Source organism: Cavia porcellus, unplaced genomic scaffold (assembly GCF_034190915.1).
Source record: "Cavia porcellus strain 051 isolate PalLab524CR breed Dunkin Hartley unplaced genomic scaffold, mCavPor4.1 scaffold_25, whole genome shotgun sequence".
NCBI classification, from domain to species: domain Eukaryota; kingdom Metazoa; phylum Chordata; class Mammalia; order Rodentia; family Caviidae; genus Cavia; species Cavia porcellus.
Window position 1 is genome coordinate 34,634,880 of NW_026947508.1, and position 12,890 is coordinate 34,647,769.

Consider the following 12,890-nt stretch of genomic DNA (forward strand, 5'->3'; position numbering starts at 1 on the left):
TGCTTTTTAAATTTTTCTTTGGCTGCTTTACAGAAAATAGATCACTGTGGTGGTGAGATAAACAAGCACAAGCGGTAGTAAATGCTTTGGGAGATCATTTTTTTTTCAGGATTAGAACAAAGTTTCATAAAGGAGCTCATCCTTGAAGTCAAGACCTTATTAGCTAAGTTGGAGTTTGCCTGAATAAAAGGAAGAATTGAAGAGAGAAGGGGGCTCGTTTTAGGAAAGGGATGATCAAAATACAGAGATTCTATGTGTCCCATAGGAAAAATGGAAAGAGCTGTATTTTTTTGTCTTTTTTGAGACAAGGTCTCAATGCAGTTCAGGCTGGCCTTGAGCTCACTTTGTAGTCCAGACTGGTCTCGAACTCAAAAGGATCCTCCTGCCTCAGCCTGCTAAGTGCTGGGATTACGGGTGTGAGCCACCACGCCCAGCTAGAGCTGTATTTTTGTCAAGATTGAGATGAAAGGTACAAGCAGAGCACAAAAGCAACACTGAGATTCCTGCAACCAAGGCAAACCCTGTGTTCTGCATTAGTGTGTAGATTTGTAATGTGGTCACCTATTCTGCAGCTGTTAGAAGGCCCAGAGTATTATCTGCTATGGTTTTTCTCCCAGGTTCCCAAGGATTTGGCTCTAGTCTTTCCCAGTTACTTAGTATCTCTCTAGAAATGTTTCCCAGGAAGAAGGCAAAAGCAGTCTACCCCCTCTTCCTTCATCCAACTCAAGTGATCCTTTTACATCATTGGCATTCATGTCTCAAGTTCAGGCTGAATTGCAGCCTTTGTGCAAAATTCCTCTTAGTCACTTGTAATAATCAGCTCTACCCTGCAGAATAAAGACTTGGTTTTCCCTGTATGGAAAAACTCCTTACTCCATAGGGTACTCCTGTTTCTCTGCTCAGCTCTCACACTGCTGAGGATCACCTACCTTTAAGGCCACTAAATGGGGGGTGATGGAGATATACCAGCCAGCCCCTGTGCATTATGATTGGTGCCCATTGTTCTGCAGGGTCAGACCGATACCTGGAAAGCCGGGATCCCTCTCGACTGAATGGCCAAGACCCTTCCTTGTGGACAGTAGAGGAAGTGATGCAGTTTGTCCGGGAGGCTGATCCTCAGCTTGGATCCCATGCTGACCTGTTCCGCAAACATGTAGGTATCCCTCCCTGACCTCTCTCATGCTCGCTGGGAGTTTTGCTGCTGTGACACATAGACTCTTAGTCTATTTGTTCCAGGTTCCTTGAAACAGAACATGAGAAATGCCATAAAAATTTAGAAATAAGATCTGGGATCTCAGACCTCATTGGGCACTGCGTCCACCTCATTCTTTCAGTGTAGGACCTGATTCAGTTACATTCCTATTGGGTTTATGGCCTGAGGCTCAGTTCCGGTTAAGAGACCTGAGTCTTCTTTTCTATGAGTGCTTGCTTTCCCAGGAGTGTGGTGTGAAAATCAGAGGCCTTGACCCAAGTCAAACAATCCCTTACCCCCTAGTCCCTACTTTTATCAGTCCTCCATCAGCTGCTTGTCCCTCTATGAGTCTGCACTCTCTCATCAAGGACTCCATAGCTAGGAATTGCTCCCTGTTCCTATGCTCTGACCATATCCCTGATTTTGGGATAGTCAAACCTGTGACTACAGCTCCTCTTGGTTGATAGTGTCTTTCCCTGCAGGCACTCAGAGCAGGCTGAGCACCTGTTAATGAACCTTTAAACCTTTTAAGCCATGTGAGTTTGTAGAGAGCTCTTAAGCAGGCCTGGAAATCTCACTGGTCTTATATAAGTGCTTTTTTGTTGCAGCTCAGAAAGGCCCCTGCTCCTCAGGACAGATGATATAGCACAGAATATCAGTTAAGGGTCAGTATAAACCAGTGATGGTAAACGTATGGCACACCTGCCACAGCTGGCTGTTTGTTATCAATGAAAGCTCTAAAAGGTTTGCCATCACAGGTATAAATGGTTGATGCAGGTACATGATTTGGAGGTTTCTTAGAAGAGGGAGAGATGAGCTGGCTCTCAGAGACTTGGAGGGCAGAGCTCCCAGGCAGCAGAGAAAGTAACCTGGTGCCAGGTATGTGAGGAGCCTAACCCGCGAGGTCTTAGTCCATGACTGAAAAGAAGAACAGGCAGACTGCAGTGTTCCAGCACGGTAACTGCACTCCATGTGGTTGGTACTTCCTTGGGGAAGTCAGACCAGCCAGGCTCTGACAGCACTCTCCCTTCTGTCTCTGTCCCCCAGGAGATCGATGGCAAGGCCCTGCTTCTGCTGCGCAGTGACATGATGATGAAGTACATGGGGCTGAAGCTGGGGCCAGCACTCAAACTCTGCTTCCACATTGACCGACTGAAACAGGGCAAATTCTAAATGGAATGCAGTCTAGACAACCCAGTGGTCATGCAGATTGGGTGTTCTTCTCCCAGAAAGGAGAGCCACCAGCCTATTCCCAGGTGCCTCAGTGGGGCTCCGGGCCACCTCAGGGCTCCAAGAGGTTGTGTAGGGCCACCACTGCTGCCCCTCCTATCATGGTATCTCCTTCCATGAAGGACCAAGGAGAGGAGAATGTAGGCCTACGGCTGGCGCTGCTCTTTCCCTCAACTCTGAGCGGCTGAAGCCTCCTCTATTTATTTCTCAGGCCTGGCTGTCCTCTCACCAGGAGTTTAGACTGAGAACCTTCTAAGTTAGGGAAGAAGAGGCCAGCCATGGGGCTTCATAAGACCCTCATATGCAGGCCCCTCTCCACTTCCTGGGATTGGTGTGAAGTCCCAGCGCCTCCCAGCTCTTGCCTTCTCACTAGATCCCAAGACTCCAAACTCATGGTGCCAACCCCTACCTTTAAAAAGACAAATTATAGCTTTTCTTACTGCTAATTTATTGTTTCTGGCACCTGGCCAAAACCCTCTAGTTACTGCTTCTCTTCACCAGACACTTGAGTTTGGGGAGGAGGGAAACCACACTGCCCTGGTCCCAAAGAAGCTCTCTAGAGGATGTGGCCTCTCTTCAGTGGATACTGCCCTAGGGCATCTTCTTTTTGGAATGTACAGAACTACATGCTCTACATGGATAAGAAAGGGTCTTGTCATCTTCCCTCTTTCCCCACTGGGCTCTTTGCAGCCAAAGGCCCACTTGTGGGATGGTGGCAGTTCTTCACTGTCCCCACTTCTGCTTCTTGCTCTGGTCAGAGGTGCTGCAGACAATTGAGCCTAAGGATTTTAGGCTAAGCAGACTCGAAGGTTGGGGAGGGAATGGTCTCCAGCTGGAGTGGTTTAGTTCTTCCCCTGGCCATGTGCTTTCTTGCAAACAAGTCAGCAACACAGCTGCTCCTGTTGCCATCTGGACTTATTTTATGTCAATTTGTTTATAAATAAAGCAATGCAGATGCCAATGTCTTTTTAATCAGTTGACAACTAAATTGCTGTGCTTTCAGTAAGCAAGTCACTGCCTTCTTCTAGGTCTTGGTGTTCTCATACCTAAAATGAGGAGCTTGGACCACATGACGCTTCAGAGCTCTTCTAATTCCAGCAATCATAAAGAACTGGCTGTCTTCCAAATGCCCTCCAGCCCCAGAGCCACACAGGACCCCTGAAAGATCGGGTATGACTCCAGTCTGTGCCCTCAAAGGCCCCACTGTCATGTGCTAGTGGGCCCCCGAGGCCAGGGTCAGTCCTTGTGAAGGCCACAGTCCTCAGGAGCTATTCTCATGGCTGCCCAGGTAACAAGGGTACAAGCCATCAGCTTAAGGCAAGTGAGGAACTTGCCTTCTAAATCAGAAGAAAACCATGTGTCCCTAGGACTCCAAATGTATGAATAATTGAATGAATAATTTACAACCAGGAGTCCTTTGAAGCAATTGTTTCCTAGGGGATAAAAGTAAAAAGGTAACCAAAGGTTAAGTATATAGGGAGAAAAGGACTTGTTAACCTCTGACCTCTGAAATCAGAATTGAACACTAAGAAAAATAAAACCAAAAACCTCCAATAATGAAATTGTTTCACAAAGCAAGGCCTTCCAGTGATAACCAGAAGTCTGTAAGGCAGAGAGGCTTGCCATAGGCAGACCCTGTACACAGTCACTTCAGCGCAGAAGAGGCCATTCTTTGTACCCTGTAACTCCAGCAGCAGCCTCAGAGGCAGAGAAAACGTGAGAAAGTGCAAGTCAGACAGACAGGGGTCCCTCGTGACCTCAGTGTCATGCATACACACACACAGCAACACTGTGATTGTTCTGAGCAATCAGGAGGGAAACACCAACTACTTAAGAAATAGCAGAAGTGTCAAGTCTGGGAATGTACCTCAGGAGTGCAGCACTTACCTAGTATGTGCTAGGTCCTAGGTTCCATCCCTAGCGCTACCAAATAAAGTAACAGAAGATTACACTAGAATCCACTTAAGACTTGTCAAGGAAGGACTTCCCAGAGCCGTTTCTGGAACCTTCTGTCCCCTCATCTTTGGTACCTCCTTCCCTCTAGCCAGATGACACATGTCCTCTCCACTGTTCCATTGTCAGATTGTTAGTCCTAAGGAGGAATGTCCATAGCAGCTCACACGGGTCTTTGTGGAACTTCAAGATCTTCCTCTGGAACAGGCACTGGTGGAACAAGAGGACACACTGTCCCTGCTGGATGCCCCAAACCCTCTTTGGGAAGAGCCTAAAAATGACTTGCTATTACTTTTAATCACAGCTGAAAGTGTGAAACTGGAGACAGTCACAGTCATGTACCAGGTCTTTGTACCTGAATCCTTAATATCAAAACCATTACAGATACTCCTGGAAGCCAGCAGTCAACTTCAAGTAGTTCACAGTGGGCTGGAGCCCTTCAAATCTCACAGATAGCCTGTGAATGGGTAGATTTGGCCTCTCTCTACAGGAATGTGGTGTTAAACATTAGGGACACTCCAAACTAAGACTGAAATGACATGGGCCTCAGGATCCCAAAGACTGCATCAATAGTACTCTACCCCAGAGTCCGCTCTTTAACATCCTGTCCTCTCACAAGTGACTGAAGTCATTTCCCTCCCCTGTCCTCTGCCTCTTCACTGGCTTCCCTGGGAAATTAGTGTGGACTCTGATTTGGGAGCTAGAAGGCAGAAGGAAAGCAGACAACCTTGATGTCTGTCCATAGTGGCCATATGGACCCCAGAGGACACTCCAGGTAATATGAGGAGGCATTATACCACGTATCTGTGTCCTCCACCTTTGACCCCCAACTCACATTCCTACATAGCCTTAAATTCTGGGTTTGTTTTGTTTTGGCTTGGTTTTCTCCAGTGCCGAGGTGGCTTTGTCAGATCGCAGACATCAAGTGAGAGGATGAGAAGGGGCTGCATGTCCCACGTTCTGCACCACAATGGGCTGCCCGCAAAGTGCCATACAACGTCTAGGATGCTGTGAATAGCCCAGTTCTCATGAAGTGCATTTCTGTATTTAAAGTTTTTTTGTTTTTTTTTTAATCGGTACCGGGGATCGAACTCACACCTGCCTGCTTGCAAGGCAGGTGCTTATGCCACTGAGCTAAATCCTGAGCCTCTTAAAGTTTTTTTTAATGTACTTAGTGCTCTCAGTAAAAGGCAACTTTTACCCCAATTTCCCAAAAGAAGAGAACTGATAAGTTCTCACCATAAGGCTGTTAGAGGCTTTGAGAAACAGACGAGTGTGGCTTGAAAGAAATCTGCCAGAAAGAACAGAAAACAGTGACCTTGCGGTGAGTGAGGGGTGTCTCACACAGGACAGCCACCGCTGGCCATGCTGTGACATAAAGAGAATGGCTCTGATTGTGTTCTTGTGTCATCCACCAGCTTGCTTCCCGTGGTCAGCCATCTCTTTCTGCACTACCCGATACATTTCTAAACAGTTCGGTGGCTGGTTGTTTTGAGAGCAACTCATGGATAGCAGAGTCAAGGGAGACCTGAAGGAGGGCAGAGACGCATGGAGAGCTTTAGGCTCTCCTCCGTGAATCAGGCAGCTGTGGAGAGCGGCTGCAGGCCTAGGCAAGCAGAGGGTACTTGGCTGCTCTCCCTAGATCCTCACAGTGCCACCACAGCGGGCAGAGCTCCTCCTTGCTCCCATAGTCTCTTCTCTCAAGTTCCCCACACCCAAGCTTCTACCTTCATACCTGAGATACAAACTCCAGGAACATCTTCAGCACAGCAGCCTTTGAGGAAAGCGGCCATCACTAGTCTTCTTCAGCTGAAATATCGCCAGTGGCCTCCCCGCTCAATCCCCATAGTCAGGGCTTCCAGAAGCAGTGTGGGAGAGTGTGTGAACTGCATTTACCAAAGTCCCCACCCCCGTGGTACAGGTACAGCACCAAGTCCTGTTCTAGGTCAAAGAACAAGGATGGCTTTAACCTACAAAGGAGATGGCAGTGCTTAACCAACTTTCCAGGACTCTTATAGACCTCAGCCACCATCTGGAGCAAAAAAGAGCCTAGTGTTGGGGAGCCCTGGACCCCAGTCTGTGCATTTCAGTCTATTTTGGGAGAAACTAGACCTAGTCAGTGCTCAGTGCTCAGTGAAACCTGGGATTGGTGACCAAAGCGGGAGGTGAAGGCTTTAGGCAACAAAGCCAAAAGTAGTGGCACCACTAGCCTGGCACCACTGGGACCTAAAGAGGGACAGTATAATAGATTCTGGAAGCTGCCTAGAGGGGACCCATGGTCGCACTGTGGGGCAGGGTCTGTGTACAGTGTGTAGCTAAGCCATTGTGGGGGAGGGAAGAGGATCGCCGATTGACTTTTCTGACTCTACCCTGCTTGTGGCAGGCCATGAAGGGAAAGCATTATTGACCCTCATGAGATAGCTGTGCTGGCCTAGGACACTTCCTAGGACCCTGGTTCGTGCTGCCTCCAGGCCAAGCTCAAACAACTTTGAGAGCAGCTGGCTCGGGGCAGGGAGTTCTGACCGCTCAGGGTTACCATCTCCTGTCCTCCCCAGAAGCCAACAGGACATGAAGGTCTTAGGCTTCCTCTTGTCTGCCATTACTGTTTGCCCTGAATGCCCCCTCCCCAACCATGATGGCTCCCAGGCCCTCTAGGATCCCATCTGAAAAGATGCAGGCCTACACAAGCTGGAGGCTGGGGGTGTGGGGTGAGTGGATGGCTGATGTGTACGCCTGTAGGCACTGCTCAGAAGCAAGGTTCATGGGCCTGGGGCAGGCAGCAGTGGCCCAGCTCTAACCGAGTTTTGAGCCTTCTCCAATTATATGTAAGTATGGAAAAGCTATCTTTCCAGAGAGGGGACATAGCTTTTGTCAGTGTGCCAAAAAGCATAACCCTCAGACATAGCCCTGGCCAAGTACAGAGCCCTTCCCATCCCACAGCTGGTTTTAGACTAGGTGGAACAGTAGGGGCTGCTGGCCAGCCCTCAGAGTCCTGGAATAAGGCCTCTTTTCCAAAAGCCCCTCTTGAAAGATTTCTCTGGTGCTGGTGCCTGGGGGCAGCAAAAATCTGCCAGCTTGCAGGAAATCTCAAGGCTACCTAGGAGGCCCCTTTTCTGTGGACTGGAGAGGGAAGACAGGACCGCTGGAGGACTGAGAGGATGTGGGAAGTGGGCCCTCAGAGGCTGACTTTTGGTCCTTCCTGCTCCTTTGGGCAAATCCTTTTGGTTTGCATATAGGCTCAGTGGTCTGGTTCAGTTCTGTCCAACTCTTTCTTGCCCTAGGCCCCAGGTGGGTGGAGGCCCCTTCCTGCTGGCCCTCTCCCATCCTTTTCTCAAGACCTGCGCAAGCTCTGCCAGTCTGTGAGCCTTTCAGGAGCCTCAGCACCACTGGAAGACCCTAGGCTCTGAGAGGAGCCGCTAGCAGTGAGGAATCTCAGGATCCTTTCTGAGGAAGACCCCCATAGCCACCAGGAAGGGATGAGCACAAGCACAATTTTGGGAGCTGGCTATGGGATCACAGGACAATCAGCCCCCGCCAGAGCTGCCCCCAGGAGAGTCCCCACTTGAGGACTTGGATCTCAAGGTGGTCCCTGGCACACACACTCTGTATGTGGGCCACCTGAATCCCCAGTTCTCAGTGCCTGTGCTTGCCTGCCTGCTGCAAGACACTTTGGAGCGGCTGGAGCTGCCTGTAAAACGGGAGCATATCCAGGTGGTAAAGCAACCGCGGAACACCTATGCACTGGTACAGGTGGCCGCCCACAAGGCCACCCTGGCCTCCCTCCACTGGCGCCTGCAGATGGCCTTGGAGGAACAGCTGATCCTCAAGGAGCTGACAGCTCGCGGGAAGGAGCTGGTGTTGAGTGAGGGGTGGGGGCCCCTAAACCTCGGAGAGGTAAGTGAGCCTCTCCTAGGTGAGCTCCAAAGGTGCCCTGGGGAAGAGCCTGAGGGCCTGGGAACAAATCTGCAGACTCGGGCCGGACTGCTGCTTCACTGACCTGAAGCTGACACTGCAGCTTTCCCCAGAGGCACTCTGGCCGTGAGGGCTACCTCCAGCAGAGCCTCGTGAAGAAAGGCCAAGCATGGGCTCCTCCTCGGCTCTTCTGCATCCCACTCCAGGGCAGGGCAGCCCAGGCACACAGAGTGTTCTCCTCAACCCACTTCATTTGTTTGCTGGACAAACGCCAACACCCACTCTGTGCTGGGAAGGGTAAGGCAGGAACTAGAGGCCTGCGCCCTGCCCTCCACCCCTGTGCAAAGCCACATAGCATCAGTCATAAAGCTGAGGTGGCTCTGGAGGACACAGGTCAATTTTTACTACTTGCTGGGGACAAATTCACAGGGAATATGAAATCCAGACTGGGACTTAGGAACATGAATAGGCACTCGGGGGAGGAGGGACTGCAGGCGGAGGGACTAGTGCATACAAAGCGATAGAAGCGGACGTCATAGTTCGGGCAGGCTGCTTGCTGTCCCTAGAGCCGAGCTGGAGGCTGCAGGGATGCTGAGGAAGGAAGCGGGGCTGGTGTACAGGGCCCACAGCTTTGGTCATGGGAAGGTAGGGCTGGTTTCCTAGGGGCTGGAAGTCACCACACAGATGATCTCATTCTTCCTTCTCCTTGAGCTGCAAACAGTTGCAAAGCTAAACAGATCTGTGGCGCTTTTCAACATAGGTTAACTGCTTTCCTGTCTGCTTGACTGATCCTATTTCTGAAATGGGAGTTTTGTCTTCCCTGGTGAGCTACAGGGCTAGCAGCACAGTGCCCCTCATCTCCATGCATCAGACCACATTGAGCTCGTAGCCCAGGGAGCCAGTCAAAGCCAGGGACCAGGGAAAGGCTTTTCGAGGGGAATGACTATTTCCCTTACATTAGAGTGAGCAAGGAGGATGGATGGGGAGAGGAGTCTGGTGAGACACAGACTGATGAGGCCCAAGCTAGTGGTCTTGAGGACTTGTAGTGTCCAGTGCCCTGGAGCACAGCAGAAGCAAAAGAAGGGGAGAGAAAAGCTGAGTGACATTCAGGAGGATGTGCCAGCATCCCCAGAGGTGGCAGGCAGAGTTCCAGGGAGACCAAGAAAGGGGCGAATCCCAGCTTAGGGACTTGCAACTCTGTATAGGCAACCTTAAGGAGCCGAGGTAACTTTTGAAATCATCTGGGCTTTGGCCTCAGGCCTATCTGCAATCCAAGTGGGGAAAAACTTGCTCACAGACGTGCCAGCTCCCAGCCCAGAGAAAAAACCATCTCTTCAAACACACACGGGCATGTCACAGCCTGAGGATCCAGGAGAGCCTGCTCAGAAGCTGTTTTAGACCCTTGACCCACCAGGGGGTCCCACATTGGCCACAGAAGGGTGGGCAGAATAGGGTCTCTCGGCCTGGAAGATCAGATGCCCGTGGATCTAAACCTTAGGCAGGAGTGCAGTGGAGGTGTGGCAGTCTGTCTCAAGGCAGGAACTCCTGACTTCTTCCTGGACACAAAAACCCTGCTTTTGATCCCTATCCCAGCAGGAGGACAGTGGCCCAAGCCCAGGCCCCAGCCCTAGTCCCTCCCATTCCAGGCTCCGGTGTCCCACTGCCAGCTTGGCGTGCAAATTCTTCACCTAATAGGCTGTGGGCCTGGCAGCGGCAGATTTCCCAAAGCCGGCCTAAGGGTGTGTGCTCAGACAGCGCCATCGTACACCAGGAGATACTGGGCCAGGAGCAGCTCTTCCAGGGAGCCTTCCTGGGCAGCGAGACAAGGAACATGGAATTCAAGCGGGGAAGCGGGGAGTACTTGAACCTGGCTTTCAAACACCATGTACAGCGCTATGTGTGTGCCTTCCTCAACAGTGAGGGTGGCAGCCTGCTTGTGGGTGTTGAGAACAATGGCCTGGTACAGGGCATCCGCTGCAGCTACCGTGAGGAGGACCGTGCCCGTCTTACTAGTGGATTCTGTCCTGCAGGGCTTCAACAGGTCCAGGGCTGCCACTGACAGGTATAGCCCCTTCCAGAGCTGCCATTGCTCTTGCCAAGGTCCTCCGCCTGACCGTGCACACCCCAAAGACCCAGAGTGAGCCACAGCTGTATGAGACTGACCAGGGAGAGGTGTTCCTGTGGCGTGAGGGGAGCATCCAGGGCCCACTGTCCATCAGTGCCATCCAGGAGTGGTACAGACAGGTGAGGGGGCTTCGGCCAGGGTAGGCTGGGCCCAGGCCCTCCAGACATTCTGTGAGCAGTCTGGATCCTGAATCAACCCAGGAGCAGACTCAAGGGCTTGGATTAAAGCCCATCTTCACTGTCTCTGGTACTGATGTTTGAACCCAGTGCCTTTGCACTGACCTGTTTCACCATTAATTTTTTTAACCAAGTTGCCAGGTTGGAATAGAATGTGATCCTACATTCTACACTCCTTCAGTTTCCCAGAATGCTGGAACCAAACAGTCTCTAAAAGTCTGTGTTCTAGTTCCCATGGTATCCACCATACCAGAGTGGTCAGTTAAGAATCCATTGTTGAGTGGCCAGGGAAGAGGAGGGAGTTTTAAATTACAAGGAAACTCCAAGGACTCTGCATCGCATCTGGGGGATCCCTGAAGAGAGGGGATAAGAGTGCTGGACACATTCCAAGGAGGCACCTTTGCAAAAGATCAGGTGGCAGGGAGCTGACAGAGCGAGGGAAGGATGTGGCTAGGGGCCAGCCTGCACCTGCCCCAGCCCTGGGGAAGCTACAGAGCAGTGCTCCAGCCCAGCATCCAGCATGCTGGTAGCTCGTCAAGGCCCAAGGCAGCATGGCCACGGTTATCTGGGTTCTCACCTACTTGAGAAGGTCTCCCAGGCTCTGGTTCACCCCGAGGGCTGGGAGGGTGGCCATTCTGGGACAAAGCCTAGCCATCTGTTGCCACATTGTCCCCTCAGAAGTGGACAGCAGAGCTGGCCAAGCTGGAGGTGAAGGTGAAGATGCTGACAGAGGAGAAGGAGCAGCTTCAGCAGCAGCGACAGCAGCACCGGCCTGTGTCTGCACCTGCTGCATCCTGTGAGACCCCGCAGCAGGTGGCAGGCAGCACAGTGCTGCTCCGCTTGGCAAGGTGGGGACTCCCAGTGGACTAAGCCTAAGCAATAAAACACACCTGGACCTCACAGAGACAAGCAGGAGCTCCAACCTTCTCCTCTCCTTTACTGTACACACAGCTGCCATGTATGTGGCTTCACCCTGAGCAGCCCAGTCTGCAGAGCTGAGAACCACGCTGGGCACATCCCCAATGCACCTCACTTTCAGAACGAACTTGCCAGTTACCCTACAGTGGAACGACCATCCCCACTCAATGCTTCTTTTGCCCAAGCTCGAGTCTCTGGCTCCCATCTGCTAGATGGTCAGAAAGAAGTCTGTCATATTGAGAAGACCCCTCACAGTCAGCAAAGCATATTTGATAGTTGTGGTTATGGGGTAAACGGGACACATGGAGGCCCCACCCTGACTTGCTAGAACTTGTAATTGTCAAAGCTTCCTAATCAACTACATGCTTCTGAAATGCAAATGGTTATGCCTAGGATACCTGGTCAGCCAGCCAGATCCTCTGGGTGATGACCCCTTGCTTGGGTCATCTCTGCCTAGGAGGGAGAGCCTAACTGGGGCTCCTGCCACAGAGGAATGGAAGACAGAAGCAGTCAGTCTCTGGCTCAGCTGTCTTAAAAGACAAAGTGCCCAGGACAGTCCAGCTGCCTCTTTACTGTGCTCTATGTGGTGGTGGGCAGGGGCATTTCATCCATCTTCATCAGGCAGTGCCCTGCATCTATGTTGGCTGTGGCACAGAGTATCACTCCCATTCTCAGGTACTTTGTGGCCCATTGCAAGGATTTCCGCTCTAGCCATTCCCATTAAATCTAAAACCAGAGGCCCACTCTGTCATGCCCACTTCACCTGGAGCAAAGGTCCCTGTGACCTCAGCTTCTCCCACTGTCCTTGTACCAGCCACACCAACTGGAGATTTTGCACTAGCTGCTCTTGACTGGAATCCTCTTCCCCAGTAGGTGCACGACTCCCACTCCTTCTCTACAAGTCTGTGCTCAACCTTCCCATTCACCCTTTTTAAATCATCCCCCCTCCTGGCTTCCTTTATCTTCTTCTGCTTCCATTCTTTCTCTATAGTGCTATCATCTTGGTTTTTCCTCCACTAAAATGTACATTTCAGGGGACAGAGACCTTAGTCTATGTTTGGAACCTACATAGAGTTGGTATGTGGTAGATAACTAGTATTTGCTGGTGAACAATCAGGATACTCCTAAATTTAGGGTCTGAACTATCAGAAAATTATGGACCTTGTCAAACAGCATTTCACACAGCTGGAGCTGATCACCACACTTCCTTGGTCTGGAGGTCCTTGGCTACATCCTACAGAGTAGACACAAGAGAAAGCTCTGAAGCCAAGCCTTTACCCCATTTGTCAGGCAGGGGGCATCTGAAGCAACCACTACTGCTCCGAGACCTGGTTTTCCCATTATCAGACAGGATTCAGCTTCAGCCTTGACCATTCACACTGGT

At 51.1% G+C, this 12,890-nt stretch overlaps 2 protein-coding genes across 17 annotated transcripts in view; both read left to right on the plus strand.

Annotated features, from left to right (window-relative positions):
- Scmh1 (Scm polycomb group protein homolog 1) overlaps window positions 1-3,383 on the plus strand; it is a 213,066-nt gene extending 209,683 nt beyond the window's left edge. For all 16 annotated transcript variants that reach the window (XM_063236204.1, XM_063236202.1, XM_063236201.1 and 13 more), the window contains 2 exons: window positions 1,011-1,153; window positions 2,240-3,383. In XM_063236204.1, coding sequence (XP_063092274.1) covers window positions 1,011-1,153; window positions 2,240-2,365 — 269 coding nt within the window. In that variant the 3' untranslated portion in view covers window positions 2,366-3,383. The remainder of the gene's footprint in view (window positions 1-1,010; window positions 1,154-2,239) is intronic.
- Window positions 3,384-3,520: 137 nt separating this feature from the next.
- Slfnl1 (schlafen like 1) lies at window positions 3,521-11,388 on the plus strand. The gene is given in 7 exon segments (XM_004999760.2): window positions 3,521-8,269; window positions 9,881-9,921; window positions 9,923-10,292; window positions 10,294-10,355; window positions 10,357-10,531; window positions 11,267-11,363; window positions 11,366-11,388. Coding segments are annotated over 7 exon segments (1,155 nt in total). The 5' UTR covers window positions 3,521-7,882.
- The last annotated feature ends 1,502 nt before the right edge of the window (window positions 11,389-12,890 follow it).